This window comes from Sinohyriopsis cumingii, chromosome 13, assembly GCF_028554795.1.
Source record: "Sinohyriopsis cumingii isolate HCF-2022 chromosome 13, ASM2855479v2, whole genome shotgun sequence".
In the NCBI taxonomy this organism is placed as follows: Eukaryota; Metazoa; Mollusca; class Bivalvia; order Unionida; family Unionidae; genus Sinohyriopsis; species Sinohyriopsis cumingii.
Window position 1 is genome coordinate 15921061 of NC_142973.1, and position 24917 is coordinate 15945977.

A 24917-nucleotide genomic window follows, 5' to 3' on the forward strand; every position below is an offset into this window, starting at 1 on the left:
CTTGTAGAACCTACCTAAGTGCCTTTCAGCACCCACCAAAGTAACTTGTAGTACCTACCTAATTGCCTTTCTGCACCCATCAAAGTTACTTGTAGTACCTACCTCAGTAACTTTCAGCACCCACCAAAGTTACTTGTATTACTTACCTAAGTGCATCTCAGCACCCATCAAAGTGGCTTGTAGTACCTACCTAAGTAACTTTCAGCACCCATCAAAGTTACTTGTAGAACCTACCTAATTACCTTTCAGCACCCATCAAAGTTGCTCGTAGTACTTACCTAAAAGCCTTTCAGCACCCACCAAAGTTACTTGTAGAAGCTACCTAAGTGCCTTTCAGCACCCACCAAAGTTACTTGTAATATTTACCTAAGTGCCTTTCAGCACCCACCAAAGTAACTTGTGGTACCTACCTAATTGCCTTTCTGCACCCATCAAAGTTACTTGTAGTACCTACCTAAGTAACTTTCAGCACCCACCAAAGTTGCTTGTAGTACTTACCTAAGTAACTTTCAGCACCCACCAAAGTTACTTGTAGTACCTACCTTAGTGCCTTTCATCACCCACCAAAGTTACTTGTAAAACCTACCTAAGTACTTTTTAGCACCCACCAAAATTACTTGTAGTACCTACTAAATGCCTTTCAGCACCCACCAAAGTTATTTGTAGAACCTACCTAAGTACCTTTCAGCACCCACCAAAATTACTTGTAGTACCTACCTTAGTGCCTTTCAGCACCCACCAAAGTTACTTGTAGTGCGTACCTAAGTACCTTTCAGCACCCACCAAAGTTACTTGTAGAAACTACCTAAGTACTTTTCAGCACCCACCAAAGTTACTTATAGTGCTTAAGTAAGTACCTTTCAGCACCCACCAAAGTTACTTGTAGAAACTACCTAAGTACTTTTCAGCACCCACGAAAGTTACTTGTAGTGCGTACCTAAGTGCATTTCAACATCCACCAAAGTTACTTGTAGTACCTACCTAAGTGCCTTTTAGTGCCAACCTAAGTTAATTGTAGTATTTACCTAAGAGCCTTTTTAGTGCATACAAGAGTTATGGTACCTACCTAAGTGCCTTTTAGTACACACATAAGTCACGTGTAGTACCTACCTAAGTGCCTTTTAGTGCCAACCTAAGTTACTTGTAGTACCTATCTAAGTACAGTACTCACCAATGTAACTTGTAGTACCTACATAGGCAACATAATATTTGCATACTTAATAGGTATAATGAGAAAACAATGTCCTAATTACTAGCACTTGTCAAAGTACGTATGGAATCTACCACAACATGTTAAAAGCAAAGTACGTATGGAATCTACTGCAAAAAGCAAAGACTCAAACGAGATAGATGAAATCTGTTCAATAAAGGGAGAAACGTTACCAGAGGAAAGACCTAAATAAAATGTTAATGAAAATCTTACTATGGTGGCAGGACAATTACACCCGCTCACCAGGTCGTTATCCCACAGCCAATTACCTAACCCCCGTCAATCATCCCACCCCCAATATATTACTCATCAATCTCCCATTAGTCGATTATCTCCCGTGTCAATTAGCCCCGGGACACCTACCCCCATGACCTTGGTTATTGCCCTGTATAAAAGAAGCACTTATGCTGAATAAAAATATAAAAGCAGAATAATGTTACACGGGGAGGGGGTAAATGACCGGGGGTAATTGTTCTTGAACCCTTGCTAAAAACGACAGACTAATTACAATAAAAGAGGCCTACGTTGTATTATCAAGCAAATTATAAATTCAAAGAGAAAATGAACTATTTTGTTCGTCAAGCCAGAGTAAATGGAGGAACGTTGGAAAATAAATACGGTAGTTCAAATCGCTACTTAAACAATTCTATTACTCAACGTAATCAAGAGGCTTTCTTGGAAATGCGTACCGTTTGTCGTTGAGTGTAACATGTATAATATCGTATAAACTATATCGAATAGCAACAGGGCATGTAAGTTCAGTCACTGACAAGTGACCAATCCACATGGTTCATGTGAAAAACTAATTATAAAAAAGTTCACACTTGAAGCCTGCTTCTTGTTGTTTGGGGTTCATTGTTAAGCATCCTTGACGGCGCTTTTTATATATATTGCAGAGAGTCTACAGTGTTGACACCTTGTAAGATCTATTCTTCCTCATGGGGAGTGAGAGTGTAAGGAATGGATGAAAAGAGACAGAAACAAAGAAGAAAAAATTAAACAGGTCTTAATCTGGATATACAGGTCTGAATAACGTACTAAAGGCAGACATATTTCCTAAATGGAGAAAGGAAAGTATTTAAATGGGTGATATCATCACTGTGGTTATATAATTTTCCTCCCACATTTATCATTGTATTTAAAAATCTCACTATTAAATGTATGGTAAAAATGTATATCAGTAAGAAAGAATGTTGTGAGATCAATATAGCTGTGAAATAGCCTAGCATAATGTTTGACTTTGTGCACATTATGACGTCGTGATCTGAATGATGTCAACACTTTCGCAATGGATGAGATAAAAGCGTATCAGATTAATGCAAACATACCACGAAGGTTCCATTCCACATTTTCGTATTGTGCAAAGGGATGAACTTCTAATCAAACAAAGATATTATGACCTGCAAACAATTGGATTGTACATTATTTAAAGTATAATCCGTGAATGCAGCTGCAGGAGAAGTGTCGCGAGCAGCAGATGCCCCTCTACATTGCCTTCATAGACCTGACGAAGGCGTTTGACCTGGTTAGTCGGAGTGCACTCTTCAGACTCCTGCAGAAAATTGGCTGCTCCCCACGTCTACTTGCTGTCATCATGTCGTTCCACGAGAACATGCACAGCACAGTGTGCTTCAATGGTGCAACATCTGAAGCATTCTCAGTCATCAGCGGAGTCAAACAAGGCTGTGTCCTTGCGCCGACACTCTTTGCCATCTTCTTCTCCATGCTTCTCCAGTACGCATTCAAGGACTGCAGCGAGGGAGTGTACATCCATACCAGGGCTGACGGCAAGCTGTTCAACATCTTCCGTCTCCGTGCTAAGACTAAAGTCACAGAGGTACTCATCCGTGAATTGCTCTTCGCCGACGATGCAGCCTTGACATCACACACACGGAAGATGGACTTCAGCAGCTGTATGCCGTCTCTCCCATGCTTGTAAGGAATTTGGACTGACCATCAGTTTGAAGAAAACGAACGTCATGGCGCAGGACGCAGACTCCCCTCCCTCTGTCACCATCGATGGGTACAACATGGAAGTTGTCGAGAACTTCACATACGTCGTGTTTAACATCTCCAGCTCACTCTCCGTTGATTCTGAGGTGAACGGCAGGATTGCCAAGGCAGCAGCAGTGATGGCCAGACTTAACCAGAGAGTCCGGAACAACCCCAACCTCACCGAGAAGACCAAACTGCGTGTATACCAAGCCTGCGTGCTCAACCCACTTCTCTACAGCAGCGAAACATGGACCACCTATGCAAGATACGAGAGGAAACTCAACAGCTTCCACCTGAGATGTCTGCGGCGCATTCTGCACATCCAGTGGCTGGACAAAGTACCCAACACAGAGGTTCTAGAACGCGCCAACATGAACAGCATGTTCTCCATTCTCAGCGAGAGGCGCCTTCGCTGGCTTGGCCATGTCAAGAGAATGGACCCAGGCCGCATTCCCAAGGACCTGTTATATGGGGAGTTAGCAGAAGGTGCACGACCAACTGGACGACCACATCTGCGCTACAAAGATGTTTGCAAGAAGGATATGAAGACGGCAAACATCAATGTCAACGACTGGGGAGCTGTGCAAACAACCGTTCCAGCTGGCGTCTAGCTGTCAGGCAAGGAATTCAAAACGCAGAGGAAGAGAGAAAAATAAAACAAGCTGAAAAGAGAGCTAGAAAGAAGGATAAACAAAAGCTTACTTTGGAGCTACGCCATCGTCTCCCGTAGACGGACGGATGCCAAGGAATCCGTGAATGTCTGTGCTTTCATAAATCAGTTTTGTGAAAGCATTCAGTATGTTACAGATGTTGCGGGTACGAAGCTCGTTATGGCGGACACAGGGTTCAAATTCGAAACGATTGGCTTAGAGTGAACACCTGGAGTATAAAGTCAGTTTGTGCATAAAACGTTTGAGATCAAATTAGACAGTTTAGCCGGTGAGATTTTCTTTAAATTTGGTCTTGAAGAAAGGCAAATAAAGATACTTAAATCTCCATATGAGTGTAATTATACGAAAATTAGTTTGCTAAAACAGGAAAGAGCAAAAGTACCTAATTTTGGTTATTGTTGTTGCATGTTGACTAGTTTACAAGCTGTATTTAAACGGGTGAGAAATAATTTGGTTTAACATTACGATAAAAATCATGAGCTAGACAGCAAGATAATTGCATTTTGGATGGTAAGAGATGCAAAAGGTCCATGTACTGGTCAATTTCTGTGACAAGACTGAATCTCATGCAGACGACATGCATGTGAAGAAGTGAAATTACGTCAAAACTGTAGAATGTAATCAAACGGGTGCCACATTTGCCATTTTCCCAAGACAGATAGCTGCACATTCTGTATGCACATGCAGTCTCAGCATGCCGAGACTATTCATGGCCCATGGCAGTATCGGCCGGCCTAGATCACCGTCGAAAGTATGACTTCACAGTTTGTATAGATCTAACCTACTGCTTACGTTGATATTTGTAACGTCAATGACGTTATTACGATGTACTGACAACGACGAGCATAAGAGTTCTTCAAAATGTTCTCTACTTGTATCAGATGCTTTTTTCACTAGTGTGCGACAGAAAAGGCCGAGTTGTTACGAGTGTGGCTAGGATATATGACAATTGGAACACGCTTTAGGGCTTTTCCCAAACTGCTCCTCGGGTGTCGCTCTTGTTTCTATCAAAACGCCACTGCCACCACATGTTTAAGTCAACCACATTTGTGCAGATAAAGATGCTCTTGCTTTTATATCTTTTTTTCAAGAAAAATGAAAATAAAAACCCCAAACAAAATAATAATTCGAAATTTTTCAGCTTTAGCCAGCAAATCCATCACGGCTACTGTTAACATTCCTGTTTTTGACCAACATTCAACGCAAAAATGACTGAAATGACAACTCTAAACGAAGCCGACCCGGGTCAAAAATCTGTGTTGACAGTGGTGTTGTTTACTAACGTCAATGGAGGGCAGTTTAGACCTTTGCCGACAATGATCAGAAAACCTTTTTCAGAAAATCACGACGTGTTTCAGTTAGGATGCATCGCTAGAGTATGACTTACTTAAGCACAAAATATTAACAAAAGTGAAAAAAATTAACCGAAAATTAATTTAAAAGAACACACACACATTGCTAATTGCAACTGAAAATGAACGTAAAGGAACTGAAAAAATGTCAAATGGAGACAAAGAGATTATTATCGTTGAAAATGGGAAGCATTATCTAGCTATATTTTATGTTTCATTAATACTTTATGAAAAAAAATCGAGTATTATGGCAAGACATTAAAATTTCTTGATAACATTTTTAGGCGAGTGTGGGGTAGGGTTGGGTGAAATTCCAAATGATTTTATATATAAAGTCTTACACCTTCTGAAAGCCTCTAGTGGATCACGGTTGACTGTTTAAGTGTTCAAAAAAGTCAAAAGAATAAATCCATTGCTTAATCAGTTTAAACGTACGAGTACGTTACGATGGTACATATAACTGAAGAAATACAAAAGTATAAAGGAATTATCATAAGTGTGTGTGTGTGTGTGTGTGTGTGTGTGTGTGTGAGAGAGAGAGAGAGATTTGGATTTTTAGCGTAACTTTTAAAAAAAATCTCATATCACTAGGACGTCTGCAGTGTGGCAATTTATAGTGATGTATAGCACTGGTATATCATGCCGTAGACATGTAGCATCATGTCTCACTCAGTCACATTATCCTGACACCAGGCCGACCAGTCCTAACACCAACCTCTTAATGCTGAGCTCCAAGCGAAGCAGCTGCTAGTGCCATTTTTATGTCTTTGGTAGGATTCGGCTGAGATTCGAACTCGCGACCTCCCGCATTCGAGGTGAACGTTCTAACCACTTAGGCCACCGGAGCGGTCGATAAGGTTTTAACTCATGTAGTTAAATTACACTTGGTAATTAACTCTTAGTATTGTTCAACTGCTGAATGCATCATTAGATTAATAATATTAAAGCTTCTTTTCGATATAGTGTCCTTTATATTACACCTTTGTTCCATTTCGTTCATTGTATGGTGAATAATGTTTAATCTCCTTCGTTCATTTGAGTAAGTTAGGCTTCACATATGTACGTCAGTTACTGTTACTATTTACTATAATATTAGCTGCTTAGTAATGATTCAAATGACTAATAATGATTAATATAACTAATAATGATTACTATAACTAATGGAAACGAGTTAAGGAATGTGCTTTACTTACGAGAAAATATATATAATTTTTACTCCCTTCGCTGAGTGAAGGCTTTGACTTCAGGTACTTTGTCCCTCGCTACGGATTGAATTTTGCAATATAAATTGAACATTTCGTTAATTTTTGGATAGGATCCAATCAGTAATGCTGTATCAATAGTATATAGTTACTTGATCATTATAGTATTCGTCGGGGTAAACGATTGTGAGAAAAGTATTGCACTTCGAAAGATTTACTGATTAGTCGCTTTGTTTATAACAGTATATCTTAGGTTTGTATGCTTGCTTTTAGGAACATGCGTGTAGACGGAGAAACATGCAATGAAAAAAAAATGTAAATTGATAACAATCGTAACATGTAAGACAGGTAGAAATACACTTTGATAGAAGAGGAGGTATCATCAGTTTTACGTGGTCTGTGCAACCTGGTGCTCGTCCATTCTTCTGTGTTGATATTCTATGGTAACATCACACAGTATTACCTGGTCTGTCCATCTAGGTGCTCGTCCATATCTCTGCTCACTCTTTTGTGGTGCAATTTCCACAAGCGAAACGACTTCAGTAGAATAAATAAACAGCAATCGATCTGGCGCACAAGCTGGAGACAATGATATCAAGACCGCTTTTCATATAATTTTACCCATTAATATTTCTGTTTCTTTGTTTCAACGGCTCGCTAAGCACATTATTAGTCATAAATATGCCTTTCACAAGGACACGTCGAAGCAGCCAGTTTGGATGCCATGGGCTGGTATTGAACCTGCGACCCTTGGATTACGAGTCCTACACTTTACTAGCTAAATTACCGACCCATCCCACTTCCGTTTATTAGTTACCCATTTTTTGACCTGAGCCTTAGAGATTTAATAACGTTTATGACAATAGATTTAGTCTTTCTGAAACCATAATTATATTTCATTAGATGTAATTATGTTTGAGAGAACTTCGCAATGTCGGTCTGAATGCACTCATCCTTTAATCCATCGGTCTTTCCGTCCATTTTTTACCATTCAATATTCCTTGTTATTTGTCTGTAAGTATCTCAATCCGACCTGCTATATATATGCTTCTATTTTGGAAATAAGTCTAAAAGTCGCCAAAGCATTATAGGAATTTGGGCAAATTAATTATTTCACATACAGTCCATAAGTTGCCAAAACATTATAGGAATACGGGCAAATTAAATATTTCCCTAGTATGTTTCTGTATAATAATGACTTAACTGCTTTACTAATTCTTCGTGCCTGTACACACCTTTTGATCCTTCGGGAGGTGAGGGTAAAATATCATAAGGCAGAATAAAGCTCTATCAAAACAGAACAGAACCAGCGTTAGGTAAGTAATTATCTATTCCATTAAATATTGTTATTTAAGCAACGTAGTCGGTTAAAATGAATTGGACTTAAGTCAAATGGTCGCACGTTTATTTAAAATTATAACTAATTTTTTTGTTCGTCTGTTACCGTCATTACTTGCTGATACGATGAGACCAACTGTAAATTGTACAGACCCAGGTCGGCGTCGAATAATGAACCCTGATCTGCGGGCGCTTTTTGCTACGGCGGATCTGGATATTTGTTGTCTGCAGTTTGACTCTTATTTTAAGTGAGTAGAGACGGTATGTTATTTAGGCGTGGTTAAAAAGTACGTACACACTTTCATGGAACAAAGTTAATTTAATGATGGTAACATTTCTTTATTGATATACTGGAAAGCATGCAATTTTAATAAAACAAATATACAGTCTAATAAAAAAGATTATTGTAAATACTAAAATTGCTAAAATGTCAATAAGATGAAAATAAGTACTAAAAGGTAAACGTATTCGATTAAACAATCTAAAACTACTCAAAGCTTTCAAGCGGTTAATGAAAACTTGGGCTATTTATTCTGTATTTCATTTTTTATTTATGTGTGATATTATGTTTATTTATTTATGTGTGATATTATGTTTATTTATTTATGTGTGATATTATGTTTATTTATTTATGTGTGATATTATGTTTATTTATTTATGTGTGATATTATGTTTATTTATTTTATTTATGTGTGATATTATGTTTATTTATTTTATTTATGTGTGATATTATGTTTATTTTATTTATGTATGATATTATGTTTATTTTATTTTATTTATGTGTGATATTATGTTTATTTATTTTATTTCTGTGTGATATTATGTTTATTTATTATCTGAGGAAGTACTGTTAATTTAAATACGCTTTTGATTACAAAAAATGATCACTAATGCTAGTGCAGAAATATTTTAATTATTTCTTTATAGGTGCCATAAAAATGCAATACATTTTAAAGACAATGCAGACAGTTTATGATGTAACAAGTGTCATTTGCATCATGTGACTTTCAATAATCTATTTTCATTCATCGAATCATTTATTTATTTATGTATTTATTGTCTCCCATTTCCTTACAAGTTTGTACAAGTTTGTTTTCAGGTCCTCTCTTTCTCTTTTTTTATATCCTTTTTCGGTTTTAAAGTTTTAAACAAAAGTATCTGAAAATAAGGACCAGACTGTTAAAGCAATACGGATGTTTAACCAACCAAAAACATAGTTCAAACTCGTGTGCTAAATTTAAGGAAAATAGAATGAATATACATGAAATGCCCAAATTATTTCAAGTTGAATTTGAAGTTTTTGTTTTCGTACATCCCGAAAATATTTATACACAAAAGACCATATTCTTAGATGGGGAAAAATGTGAAGTAAATATTGTAAGAAAACTCTTTCAAAATGGTTTCCAAGACCTCTCGCTCCCCGTTCCACCTCCCCACCCCCTTATGTTTAGTTTAATATCTTTTCATATTCGTTGTGTTATGTATACCTATATTTTTTGTAACTTCTATTACATGATTTTATTTTAATTTTCGTAATTTTCATTCCTGGTTGTAAACTGCATAGAATATCTTTTGTTATGAATTGTGAACGTAATTTGGCTCTGTTAAGAACGCAAGTTACGTAGGATTTATAAATAGATGTTTACGTACGTGTTGACAATTAGTAATAATAATCGTAATAATAAGACCTAAAATGGCGACTATGGCGTAGTTTTTCAGTGACTGATGGGATATGGAAGCTTCCAGAATGGTTCTGTGGATTCCCATTGGTTGCTCGAGGTCATGTGAATATACTTATTTTGTCGTAAATCAATAGGGTATGTTGTCATATGGAGTCTATTGCGAACTACAGTCGCAATATACCGTGTATACAAGGAGAAACTTCAGCATGCAGTTTCATTGCGATTTTTGGAATCATTCGCACTTTTTGTCTTCCTGGTGTAATTCTGCATACTTGTTTTATGTTGTACTTAGATATTTTTTGGAGAGGAAACAGATTTGTTTAGACTGTTCAGTGGTGCATTGTTGAAGAGGAAACACATTTGTTTAGACTGTTCAGTGGTGATAGAAAGTGCTCATTATTTGGACTCTAATATTATTCTGGAACTGTTATAAATTATTCGAAAGAATTCTGGACAACACCGTCTTGACGACGTCACTGTTCTTGGAGGATCAGTACATTTCCGGTACTGAAAATTATAAGGGACTTGTCATTCGTTTAGGACGTTCATAGACCTTTATAAGGACTAATCTGGATTCACTTCATTGTACTCTAAGTTCCTATCACATTTTCATTTATCACTTTAATAATTAAAATGTTTTAAGTGTAAAAAAAAATTCTTCTTTTATATCACTTAAGTTGGTGACCATAGAGTCGTAACAGTTGATATATTAATCATTTCGAAATAACAATGGAAAACTTGTTCTCAAAGAGATTATGTTATAAAGAAAAATCATAGTTATGGACAAGGCAGAATATGGTAGTGTAATTAGAAGCGAAACAAAACAAAATTTAATGGCTCATACCTTTTGCGGAAATAAGTAACATTTATATTACAGTTACAACTATTAAAATCAAACGTAACCATGTGTTAGTAATTTTGAATGAAAAAAATATCGAAAAAAATCCGCAAATTTTGCTTTGCGTTCAATGATGAAACCTCGTCGAGTCCTGTGACGTCTATATAGTTGCAATGTAAAAGAAACCTCGAACTTACCGTCAGTTCAAAATGGTCACTATGTATATCTGAGGAATTCGAAACATCCTCGTCTTTTACTGATGAAAGTAGAAAAACTTAGGTAATCGTAGTAATACTTCCCAGATTGGCAAGTTTTTGGCGGATGAACATCAGGTTCGATGTGCGACGAACAGAATCTAATAACGTGATACGTCCTAAAAATAACTTTCGACAAGGTTTCAACAATCAATGAAATACGCACACATTTAATTTTAATGATAGTCCTGATCCTTTGCAATAAAAATATTCAAGAAACCATTACATTTAAATTGTACGCAACTATTGCTAGCGCTACTGTTAGTGATGACACGTCATCTATTCATTGTGATGTTATGCAGTTAGTATGACGTAATAACAACAACAGGCTTGAGGGACAGTTCAAAAGGGCCATTATTTACACCCGAGGTTGTTTGTTTGTTTTCTTTTCTTCTCTTTAAAAGTAAAAGTTCGAGATCGATACAAATGTCATGCTAGATAGGCTCGTTCAACTCGATCTCTAGCGTGGTTCTGTGAAATGATGTCCAAAAGATGATCTGTCTCCAAAATTAGAAAAGTTATTTGATTGACTGCTGAGATGAGATGACGTAATACATCATTGTGATAATGACATGACATCATATTTCGCGGAAGCTGATTCATTGCTGAGTGATACATGCCTGATGCATCGGTGTGTGATCACAAATTGCTGTTTAATGATATCCTTTCAAGTTTACGATATAATTTTGGCTTGAATTATGCAGGAATGATTTTAGATAAATTTTTGAGATAGCTAGAAACATCTGTACACATTTTCACTGCTACAAATTTTGACCAAAGCGCCGTCTTTCGGCAAATGCAATCAGTGAAGCATATTATTGTACTCTTGTGTGGTGTAGATCTCACCGAGCAACGCACGGGTCTGGTTGAACGAGACAATCTGACTGAGAGATAAATGAGAGATTTCAATATGATTCCAGTCTTGTCTACATCTAGACTAGGTTTTTGTTTTCGTTGGAGTGCTCCATATTTTAACACGTTAAAGGTGAATTGATAATTTGTAAAAATAGGGATTTGATAAATATTCCATTCCTGTTTAGGTCAGTCTGTGGGAATCCATTTTCGATCAGATTTTACAGCTGTGTTCAGATATAATTCGAAAGGAATGGTTTATTTAACATTTTCCTTGGAATTACTAATGTGCTCATTCACTTTTGCATTAAATCAATACTGTGGATTTTCGTGAACTCCTTCAAGACATTTTGGATTGCATAATTATGTTATATCAGGACATTCAAGACAATTTCAATTCATTCAAAATATTCTATAGTTCTGGACTTGTGATATAACGTTTAGGATTATTTAAAATTTAATTCACAATATTGTAAACATCTTTGGAGTTTTCATTTTGCACTGTAGGGAAATAAAGTGCTTGTTCATTTTGGTTAAATTGTTAGTCCACTTCCTTTCTGTTACACATTTTAAGACCTAGAATCGTAACGGTATATAATACGAGCCTACTATATTTATTTCATATAGGTGTGTCTATATATTATAATTAGTTCGTATCTTTCATGTTTACAAGTCCAAATCGGTACAAAAATCATCTGATGGCAGTCAACTGATCAGAACAGGAGATGTAAATATTGTAATAATCCTGGGGTTTGTTTGACCGAACGATGTCAAACCCTGGCGCGATTCCGCTAGAAGTCATAAGTTTCCCCTAATTCCAAAGACTTCCATACAACTTCTGTTGTAAATTAGAAAACCCAACGTGTCCATTTTAAAAATAAATTTACTCTAATTAATACAAGACCATATATCTCACAACTTTCCAATCGTCTATCAACCGTACATCTGCATGGTTTCTCTTCATTAACTTTCCTTACCGTCATCATTTCACGCCGCAAAACTATACAACTCCGCCTAACACAGAGAACTATTTTTACTGCACCACATTAGCCCAGTCAAATCATGGTTTTAAGCCACATTTCGCTCGTAAAATTGCATCACATTTGCCACCATGACAACATAAACGGTACCTGCCGACGACGGAACAGTCCCGTCTGGTTTATTCCATTGTGTAATTTACCAGTCTCCAATCATAAATACCGCACATGGAGTCACACAACCAATGTACACAACTAGAATTTAACAAGTACTATTGAATTGCAGGGACATTCATGCGGCTCTGTCCTGAATCTACCAAAAGTAAACCATGGCATCATGGAAACTCACCAACACTTCACTCCTTGACGTTTGCTCCTAGTAATTGTCTAATTTATTTTCGGGCCATGAATATTTCCACAAGACCGAGTTCCCATAATCAAACATGTAATCATAAAAATCTAAGAATTCCTTAAAACGGAGCGCTATAACCAAATGCACCTACTCCAGATTTATTACAATATTATATGACTAACGTCAGTCCTGTAAGTTACTTTCATCAACGTGAAGACAGATACAGACTAGACATGTTAGAAACTTATATTTTAAATCGATCATTTCAAAATAAAATAATGTTACCTAACATTGATCTATTTATCTAACAGGATGAAAACTGTTAGGGATTTGATCTAGAAAGAAACAAAAGGCAATTTCGTAAAAGAGATTTAAAAACATTTTAATTGAATGATGAATGAATCTGACACCATACTCGTGTGTGTAAAGTCTAACAATGGATTTAACAATCATGCGGACAGAATTCAACAGCGGATATTCGAAAATGATATAATTCTCAATGGAACTATTCAGAATATGTAACTTCAAAGAGTAATCAAACGAGAATCAACGTATAGAACTTGTGAACAAATAGGATTTATACCTGTATTGATAAAAATTTCTGAAGAATTATTGAAACTAATTGCGCCTCTATCTTTTGCTGTGTTAACCGATGATCATCTAATTAGTTTTGATTTGCTGTCGGCAGATTATATTCTCGTTGCAACTTTGTACAAGTGTTGTTACGATGCATCATTCTCATTGTAGAGATGCAGTGCAATTTGTTTTAACTCTTATAGGAGTATTTGAACATCACTAAGCTACACATTGTATTTCGAAAGCAAACAACTAGCATACGAGTACTTGAAAATCAATAGCCACATTTTGTTTTTGGAATGTGAATATCACTTGTAGGTATACGGTAACTTTACTAGGCCACACGTGATATTTGGAATGAGAATGTTTGAGCTATAAAAATGGCAGTTTATATATTACCCCATCTAGTTTTAGTTTAAAAAATTCTCATTTAAAATCTGGATTAGGGATGAGAATTTTGTCTGTTTAATTGTTGTTTGAGTAGCAGCAAAGTCGTTCCAACATCTTTGACAGTTTGGATTTTGTTGTTGTTGATATTTTGATTTTTCTGTTTTGTTTTTACTGGGCCCCTTATGGAACTTTAATAAATATTTCGAATACAATGGGGGTTGCCTTAAAAATCCATATTTGTCCTCCTAGAGTCTACAGTAACCAAAACGTAATTTTAAATTCCCCTAGACGCCCATACTGACATTTATAATGTCGAATTCACAGAAACCGGAAGTACTTTGTCCCACCTACCTTTAGACATGTAGATAATGTCATGAAAAAGTCCAGGCAATTAAAGAAACCCAGTGTGTTCTCCTATACTACTTACTGAGTAAGAAAACGGAAGGATGCGTGACGAAAAGGCTCAATCTAATATCTTCCGTTTTACTGCAAAGGCGGGAAACAAAAGACATAACATGCATTTGCAATAACGAGCCGTCGAAGTAGCTTCATTTTGAGAAGAAGAAAAAACTACAGATGAATAAAGAAAGAAAATCGAAGTTCATTGTAGGTATTTCATCAAGGATTTATCTTTCACCCTCCATCATTATTGAGGATTGCTTTTCTTTATAATCGAATTTAGAACTATACTCTTCCAGTGAAAAGGCAATGTTGACAAGATTATTATGTGTATAAAATAAAAGCAAGCAAGGAACGTATTCCGTTATATAACTTTTTTTATTAACAATAAACACACACATGCGTGATTGATGGATGATTTGTATTACATAGTCGATTTCGTTAGCCTGAGATAAAGTGGGTGGTTCATTTGCCACAGCAAAGAAGTGTGTTCGAAGAAATGTTCTAAATGCACCCAGGGAACTTTAAGTCCCTGACTGCGTATTGGAACAAATATCTTTCACGTAATGATGTCCAATCTGATCCTTATAAAACCTGAGTCTTAATCAAGTTAAGGTCTGCTAAATTCCTTTATAACCGGAAGAAATGGGGTATGGGGCGAAAATAAACATTATTATTATTATTATTATTACTATTATTATTATTAACATCATTGTTGCATCTATGTATACCTTTAATGTATACCTTTATTATATAATCTAGTTTAATTACAAGGATTCTGCAACACATAATAGAAATACATACATATATATATATATATATATATATATATATATAGAGAGAGAGAGAGAGAGAGAGAGAGAGAGAGAGAGAGAAAGAGGGACATACATACATACATGCATACATACATACATGTGTGTGTGAGACAGAGAGAATTTTGTAATAATAACAATTCACACACTAGGGAGGGATGTTGCTATCAAAAGCATACTTTTTTAAAAGTACACTATTTCTTTGGTGGCAGATGACCTCATATCCTCTAACAACTACCTGGGATTGGCAGCATATGTGGGTTTTTTCAATGACTTAGATCAATTTCGGAAAAACTACAATAAGTAAGTCGTAATAAGATTGATTTTCTTGACAATACAATACAATGTGTATTTTTTTACATTTATGATACAATAACGTTTTGATTTTCTGTCCACACAACACTGTATGGGGAGATTTTTTCCCTGACCTGTCCCTAATCCCAGTTCGTCAGTATGCAAAATGTGGGATAACCCCTCTCTCATTTTACTCGTGTAGACTGAAACAGTTTGGCCTGTGGCAGTGTGGTTAGTTTCTGTAACAAGTCTTGCTTGCCAATCTATGTGGACAAAACGCTCTTAACTTAAAAATATATTTTTGGACAGCATACAAAATGTACATTGTATTGAATTTAGTTATTTGAGAGGTAATGTGCGTTTGTTAGCGCTAGGTATAAAAATTAAAAAGTGTATTGCGGTATACCGCGGTATTTCTAAACATAGGGCGATGTGTACCACGGTATACGTGGTATGTCCGAACATAGCGCGATGCGAACCACGGTATACCGCAGGATTTTTTAACATAGCGCGATGCATAACACGGCATACCGTGGTATTTCTGAACATAGCGCGATGCATACCACGGTATACCATAATCTGGTTAAAATTTATGTCTGTCACTAGCTGGAAAAAATTTAGCTTGCTCTGATTAAAGCAAAACAAAACCATAGTCTATACATTATGCAAAGGAAAAAAATAATCATCTTAAGATAAAACAACAACAAAAATATCTCGGCTCAAAACTAAAATTAAGACCCTCTTCAATTTAAACGGTCAGTACCATACAGTAGATTAATTTGCTATGTGTATGCGGTTGTTGTATAAATTATAACCTAGCAACTGCAACTAAAGTGGGATGATTAAGCTTACACGGTACACCCCGTGAAACACATTGCGTTGGCAAATATAATGCTTGTTGTTAAAAATAGATGTGTTGACCCTAAAGCATACAATATGCAAGTTGATATAATTGACAGCTAAATACTGAATGGGATATTAACATACGGGCAAGATATTTTACGGGGGAGGGAGGTCAGTAAACATAAAACACGCTAAGAAATTACGTAAACATTCAAACAAACTACATCTGCTTTCTTGAAAAGTTTAGGATGACTCGCAATCTAACAAAGAAATACATGTACTTAACACCTTGACATACGCAAGTAAATAACCGATAAAATGATATTTTCTTTTTAACCCGAAATGCTTCCAAAAGTTGGATATGTCCAGAAGAGCTTTCAAAACATTCCATTTGACCAAGTCGGCATTCACGACACGTGTCAAACATATAACTAAAGGATCATAAATATAATTGTATTTGTAATATTCAAATTTTATTTGTGACAAGCTGAAAAAATGAATTATTGTGTCATGAATAATGAAAACATTAATATAATTAAATTCGTACCAAGGTTACCAGGGAATTCCCGTAAATTCCTTCTTGACAGAAACTTCAGAAGTACTGCTACAGTGCAAAGTACTGTAAGGCCCTTTTTAGTCCTTAAGGGTGCTACATATTTTTGTACATAGGAACTGATAGTGTTATGTAAGAAAAGATCAAAAAAACTTGGGGTTGGGGCGATGGAAGAGGGGTTATATCATCAACATAAAATCGAGAACAATTTGACAATGTTTAATGAATTGTGAAAATAAATAAATAATAAATAAGAGCAATAGTTATTGTGTACAACCAGATTATGTAATTCTAATATAACAAACTGGAAGGGGGGGGGGGGCTGTCAGGCGTGGTGGGAGACAACTGTTACAATCAATTTTTGTTGGAATAAGTATATTATTCTTGTTTATTCGATATTGTAAAACGTGCTATTTATAAAGATCCAAAATGTACTAACTTGACACTTTGCTGTTTCTTTTTGTCACTTCGTATTTTGGCGCCGACTGTACTCGTCAGTTGTCTGACCAACAATGACAGCACTCCCCTATTTATAACCTTCCCCCAGACACCACATGACACAATCCAACCAATCGATGCATGCACGGCAACCCATGCAACCAATCAGTGTCTTGCATGGTGTGCCGTGCATTGCATTGTAAACAATACAGTTTTGTATGGTATACCATGTCAACATTACAAGTACATAATTACATAACAAGAAGTATTTCAATACTGTATGACTTCTCTATGAAATGAATAAGAACATTTTATGGGATCAAGTTTATATGAAATTAAACTTTATGATGATAACTTAAATCTCGAATAATTTAATCAATTCATGTAGACGCGGGTTCTGCACTTGACGCAGACGACCGGTACTGTCATATCAAAACACGAAATGCATACATCAGTACAACTGTATTGCAATGAGGTTATCACTAAAACATGCAAATTACCTTCTTACAGTACCCTACTATCATTAGAGAGAATAACTGCCAATGCGAAAGTATAAAATCTCTAAATACGAAACACTCATGCTAATCCAAAATGGCGAACATCGTGATACAAGGATATACATGGACTTTTCTAGTCATGATTTTGCAGGTATTTTACATAGATTACAAATAGTAATAGCATAAGAGTATACTATTTGTAGCAGATAAGCTAAACAGTACACTCTGAAAACTTTATGACAGATTTTCAAAGACGTTTTACCGAAAGAACCTCTACCTCGAAAATAGGTTACACATGTTAAGATCGGTTGCCAGGATTGGCTGCTCGTTTGACAGTCGATAGACATTAGAGATAAATAAAATTGCTATGCTTTGTAAGTGAACATTCTAATTCATATTCACCATATTTATAGAAACAAACTTAATAGAAGCAAGACCGAAAATATTATCCAAGTCATTGCGACTCTAGCCATGGTCATTACACTCTTCTCTGCCAAGTTACAAAATTCTCCTGAATTTTCTTTTCTCAGTAAATCAGATTCAGAATTTTAATACTTTTATATATAAAGAAAGCATCTAGTCAGCATCTAGGCGCAGGTTGACCCCATCAGTCTTTTGTATTAAAGAATCATAACCATTGTCACGACTTTCTGCCCCTTGTTCCAATATGGACAACCAATGTTTCATTGCAGGTTCTTCTCCACCTTCCTTAGCTACTTGTCTTAAAACTTCATAGGTGTAATATCTGCTTTTTGCCAAGCATTGGTCCTTTTTCCTCAAGTGATAAGCTGCTGTTCCTGGTAGGGCCAGGAAGTTGAAGGTGTCTAATAGATCTAGCCTTTCTTGGGGTGGGAACTGCAGACCAGTCTTTGCAGAAGATAATGCCATAGCTGTATATTCCCATATCAGCAGTTTTCTGTCAGGGGTCATTCCCTCCCATCCTTTTGGTGGCCACTTGATGGATGTCTGGCTAATTGAAAAGGTGATGTCTTCTTCAGGCACCGAGTTCCAGTCCCTCCTCGATGGTGGAAATAGTGGCATACATCCTTGAGACAGCAAGGCAACTGCTCTGGCCTGATTTGTAGACATTTCCTCTTGGGGTTTGGTTCCATCTGTTTTGGATGTTTTAGCACACTGATTGCGGACAGGAGAAAACTTTGACGGCTTCGATGGGAATGGCACAGTGACTAATGTTGCTGGTAACGCCAGATCTAGTTCTGGCTGCAAAATCGTGGCAGTCTCTGGTAAAGATGGTTCTTCTATCTCCCTAGCCCTTGCTCTTTTGGCTGGTTTCCACTCTGAGGATATTGCACGGGAAATAGATAAAATATATTCTGGTGACACCCCAAGTACATCTCCAATCTCCTTCTTACGGGAAGTCAGAGTCTGGTCAGACAATGGCAGAAACTGGCCATCAGGGGCAGATGAAATATTTGGCGTCAAAGTTGCCATTCTTCTAGCGATGGCGGCCATGGCCTTAGGGTCATATAGGACTTGATCCTTCAACAATGCTCTGTATTTTGTCAGGGCCTGCAATACTGTTGCATTTATATTTTGTGGGACCAAGGAAATCTCACATAAGATCATTTTTCCCATGTCTGGTCTAGTAGGGCTATATGCATTCATACTGACATCGTCATCCTCATAATCAGGCTGGAAACGCGATTCAGACAAGGGGGTGGCACCATCAAATCTGTAAGTCATGGCACTGGTCTGCTGGTCCTGGCTCGTCAACTGGGGTGTGGGTTGGGGTGTATTTTGTTTACCTTCTGCTTCCCAGCCTTGTAGCCACTCCCTTCTGCTTCGGGTGGATCTCGTGATCTTCCTTGCCCATTCTAGCACTACAACTCTTGCTCTTATGGCTAGCGGGTCATGCCACCTGGTGGTTCTGATAATGCGCTTGTAGTCTTGTGGATACAGCGATAACCAAAAGGCATTGTTTTCACTGAAAAAGTCTTCAGGCACTCCATTAATGTTATCCAAATGATGCCTCTTACAATGACTCTTCAGGTCAAGTACACGCTTGAATGTTCGCTCCTCGTGGTAGCACCATGGGCAGATAACCACCAGGCGACCATGTGGTGCTGGAATCATGTGGTTTTTCAGCTCTCTCTTGCTGTTGAAAGTTTTGCTGCATAGCCAACAAGTCTCCACCATTCTGCAAAGACACAAAAATGATTCATTGTTGGTTGCTGAAATTACTCTTTCTTCCAGCATAGGTTATAGCAGTATCAATCACAGATTTGGAAGGGAGGTGGGGGATGAAAGGACTAATCAGGTTCTACACAATACATAAGGGTAATAAGGCTATGTATTTTTGATTCCATCCATGTCAACTCTTCTGACATGGAACATGCTCAGTTAATTAGTTCCTGTCAGGTCAGTGGTATAAGTAGGCACTTAATTTGTGTTTTGACCATTTCTTTCTCATTAGTCACGTCCAAACAAGGATTATCTTGTACGCTCTGTTGCACTCATTTTACTCAACGTGGGAGGGAACATGGTTGATCAGGCCAGATTCCTTACCATCGTATACCATATGATTCATCTTTGCTTTGACTTGGTCCGTCCTGGATCACCATCTGTCAGCCTTATATTGCTCATACTTAATAATACCTCTAAGGTCTGTCGGCTTCAAACCACAATTGTAAAAGCTGACATGGCCCATCCCGGATCACCATCTGTCAATAAAGGCTCACTATAGTACTCATCAGTTATCATTGGAGACGTATATACGATTCCTTGAATGGTTACCACTGAGAGTTCATATACTTCTATACTGAAAGGAAAAGGAATACGTACCACACATCCTATAGTTGTGGCAAACTAAAACTATATATATATATGTGCAAAATAAAATAAAAATATCTTTATGAAGAATTCAAATAACTGTCATATGCAAAGATGACTCTAACTTTGAAGGTTTATTGATCTTTACTAAACCAGGTAGGTGGGTTTCTACCCTGGTAAGGCAGGAGTCTGTCAATATGGTATACTTTGGAGAGCTGTTTTGGTGACCTCTTAATAAGGTAAGTAACATCGTCAATCTTCTTGACAACAACAAATGGTCCTTTCCATTTTGAGGTAAGTTTGTGGCATACACCAACTCTTTTGGATGCATCATAGATCCAAACTGGCTGTCCTGCTGTAAAGGAGCGTTTCTTTGCATGCAAGTCATAATGCCTTTTCTGATAATCAGAGTTCTTTCTAAGATATTGTCGAGCGATATTATGGGCATTCTCCATGTTGGCGCGCAGTCTTCCCAGATAGTGGTCTGGGCCTACTTCATTATCACTGAATTGAAATGGGCATGGTCTCCCTACAACTGCTTCCATTGGTAAGGTGACGTTTCTTCCCAACATCATCATATTTGGTGTTTTTCCTGTTGTGGAGTTTATTGAAGCTCGATAGGCCATCATGACTTGGGACAGGTAAGTATCCCAGTGCTTTTGATCCTTTTCAGCATACATGGTCAGCATTTGTTGTAAGGTCCTGTTAAATCTCTCAACTGTTCCATTGGCCTGTGGCCTCATACTAGTAGTTCTTGTTTGATCTATTTTCAGAAAGTCGCACATTTCTTGAAATATCTTGGACTGGAAGTTTTGGCCTTGATCTGTCAAGATCTGTAATGGTGTGCCAAAACGACATACAAATTCATTTACAAATGTTTTAATAATGGTGCTGGACTCTTGGTCTGGAATGGGGAAAGCCTCACTCCACTTGGTAAAGCAGTCGCAGACAACCAGGATAAACCTTTTGCCACTTCCAGTCAGAGGAAGGGGTCCAAGTACATCTAGAGCAACCTTTTCCATGGGCTCGCCAACTATGTATTGTCCTAAAGGAGCCCTATTGATCTTTCTGGATGGCTTTCTAGCTGCGCACTTATCACAAGTACGACAGTAGTCCGTGACAAACTCTTTCACACCTGGCCAGTAAAAGGACTGCTTTATTCGTTCTAGGGTCTTCTTAGCACCTAAATGCCCTGCAGTTGGTACATCGTGAAAGTACTTTAGGACATCTAGCCTTCGTTTACTTGGAACTATCAGTTGCAGTATGGGTTGATTCTCATCATTTTGAAAGAATTTACGGTAAAGCATGCCCTTAATTATTATTAATCTGTCCCATTGTCGCCAGAGTGTTTTGAGTATTGACGTTTTATCAGATATGGCATCCCACTTTGGTCTTCCAGACTTTCCCTCGATAGCAATTAGAATAGCAGAAATGTCTTGATCTTCTAATTGAAGATTATGTATGGTGTCAGGTGTCCAACCTTCAAGTACTGCTTGGCTTTGTGCGAGATCATTTCCTTGGAGAGCACCTTGACTTCGTGTTAACACCCTTACCAAATCGACATGGATGATTTGGTCTGAAAGTTGTGGAGCTGCACAGTCTTCATCATTATTACATTCAAGATTACCTTGTTCTTGTTTCTGACAGACACGACATGGCCTTCTTGACAAAGCATCAGCATTTGAGTGTTGTCGCCCAGCTCTGAGTACTACCTTAAAATTGTATGTGTCAAGCTCTTGAAGCCACCTGGCAACCTGGCCAGTTGGTTTCTTGAGGTTTCTTACCCAACTCACTGCAGCATTGTCTGTTCTGAGCAAAATGTCTTGTCCATATAGATAGGAATGAAATGTTTTCATTGCAGTGATAACGGCTAAAAGTTCCTTTCTTGTAGTACAATAAGATTGTTCATGGATGTTCATAGCTTTACTCATGTGTGCGATGACACGTTCCGTGCCTTCCTGCATCTGCGAGAGCACTGCACCCACAGCTTTATCACTTGCATCAGTATCCAGTATGAATCCTATGCCAGGGATGGGGTAAGCCAGCAACGGTGAGGAGATCAGGGCTTGTTTCAGATTATCAAATGCTGATTGACATTCTCCTGTCCAAACGAAGTGAGCGCCTTTATCGCATACTTTATGTAGTGGTCTTGCAATGTGCGCAAATCCCTTCACAAAACGCCTGTAATATGAACAGAGTCCCAGGAAACTTCGGACTTCCCTTGCATTTATTGGGACAGGCCAGTCTTGCACAGACACTATCTTTTCGGGGTCAGTGGACACACCTTCTTCCGAAACGACATGACCCAGGAATTTTATTTGCTTCTGGAAGAATATGCATTTGGATGGTTTTAGTTTCAGATTTGCATCTTGAAGTCTTTTGAAGATGTTCTCCAATTTGTCAAGACCTTTTTCAAAGGTAGTGCTTGGCGAGATTATGTCATCCATGTATACTAGACATTCTATCCACTGAAGGCCTCGTAGAATGTTTTCCATCAAACGCTGAAAGGTACTGGGGGAATTGCAGAGGCCAAAGGGCATTACAGTAAATTGGTACAGTCCTAAACATGTCGCAAAAGCAGTTTTCTCTTTGTCATTAGGAGACATTTCCACCTGCCAGAAGCCAGAGTTCAAATCCATGGAGCAAAACCATTTGGAACCAGATAACGCATCCAAACATTCATCAACTCTTGGAAGTGGATAAGCATCCTTGACCGTCACATCATTGAGTTTGCGATAATCAATGCAAAATCTTATGCTACCATCCTTCTTAGTTACTAGAACTACTGGTGATGCCCAAGCACTACTGGAAGGCTCTATGACCCTACGATCTAACATCTTCTGAATTTCTTCCTGCTCTACTGCACGTTTTCCGATTGGTTGGCGTCGTGGCGGCTGCCGTATAGGAATGGAATGACCAATATTGATGTGATGTTGCACTCTATCTGTCCGACCGAGCTCAGCTGACGATTTTGCGAATACAGATTGGTATCTTATGAGCAATGTTTTGAGGGCTTCCTTTTGTAGGTAGTCAAGATGAGCCGAACTTCTTTTAAAGAGATCTTTTAAGTACTCTGGTAGTTTGTCTTCGCACATCTCGGACACATTCTCTTCGTTTGTATTGATATTGGCAACTCTTTCAGCGTGGGATACATCCTCATATGGCTCACAGACACCAACAGGTAAGTTTGCTTGCAGCGTAACATCAGCATCACTGCAATTCACAAAATTTACAACCATCTCCCTGGCTTGTGTATCAATCACGCCAGGAACCATACTACACTGAATCTCTTTGTGAAATATTGGGTCTACGTATCCAAATTTTGTCATGTGCTCTGACCCATGTATGCTTACTGGTAGCCACAATGCACAGTTAGCAGGTACTATTGTAGTTTTTCGTACTTGTATTCTGGATGTGACATGCGCTTTACCTCCCATCCAACATCTTATGTCAATCTTGTCTGTGTGAAGCAAAAATTGTTTGTAATTAATTTTGTTCACATAGTTTAATAAAAAGTCCTGACCTAAGATACCATCTTGACTCACATCACAGACTATAAGTTTTTGTGTGAAGGATATCCCACTAAAATGAATGGCAACGTTTATGGATCCAATGGTGCGAATTTCATTTCCATTAACATCATTTACCTTTGTTTCAAGTGGTGTAAGCATATACTTATCTTCTCCATGCAGTTTTTGATACGTGCTGTATGAAAGAAGGGATGCTGTAGAGCCACTATCAATAAGGAAAATGACTTTAGTTCCATCAATCATGCCATTTGTATAAAATCCGTTGTCCCATTGACTACTGGTCTCCCCAATGTGTCCTGTTCTGACCTTTTGTTTTTCTTGAGCTACGGAAGCTTTTGGCCTATTACTACCCGCTGACCCCAGGCCTATTGAATCAACGGTTTGTCGTTTCCCTGGTTACATGCTGAGGATGAATTCTCCTTTCCTTGACTTGGTGCTTCGTTCTTTCTATCATGTCCAGGAGCAGTGCGAGTTTTGCATTGGATGAAGGTGGGACAGTTTCTGAAAAAGTGATCTGGGGAGTTACATATAAAACATGTTCTCCTCTTCTCGTTTCTCGGTCCAGGTTTGTTCTGTATTTGGTTTCTCCAATCTTTTATATTGCTCATAGGAGTACTTCCTTTTTCTAACAATTCTATTCGCTTTTCAATTCTTTGCAACATTGCCCCAATTTTGCCGTTGTCATTAGAACCTTGGTGTTCAATTTCATTAGATCCAACTGCTCTAACATTTGCCTTTTTCTTTTCATATTCGTCTCCCAGTATTGCTTCATATCTTTCGACAACATCTACAGCATCAGCTACTGTCTCACAATCCTTGTCAATACATCGACACTTCATTTCAATTGGTAATATCTTATAGAACTGATTCAGGGCAAGAGTTTCCTGTGCTTTAGAATCTAAATTGCAATAGGCTTTCTGTGCTATCTGCCTAATGTCATCCCCAAATGCTGCGATAAGTTCACCAGGTTGCCGTTTTCTCATTTCCAGTTTTGCCAACCACCTGTTTTGATGTCTAGAGCTGCCAAATCTTTGACTAAGTCTAGCAACAAGGGTCTCGTAGGATTGTTTTT

The 24917-nt window shown here is 37.7% G+C and overlaps 2 protein-coding genes across 3 annotated transcripts in view; one reads left to right on the plus strand and one right to left on the minus strand.

Moving 5' to 3' along the window:
- The window catches only part of LOC149784984 (sodium- and chloride-dependent glycine transporter 1-like), a 192005-nt gene that overhangs the window by 60152 nt on the left and 106936 nt on the right, over nt 1–24917 (plus strand). The gene's annotated exons all lie outside the window — the stretch shown is intronic.
- Nucleotides 17363–20320, minus strand: LOC149784985 (uncharacterized). Its single transcript, XM_089931172.1, has one exon. The coding sequence runs from the start codon at nt 19740–19742 to the stop codon at nt 18102–18104; it is 1641 nt and encodes a 546-aa protein (XP_089787298.1). The 5' UTR covers nt 19743–20320; the 3' UTR covers nt 17363–18101.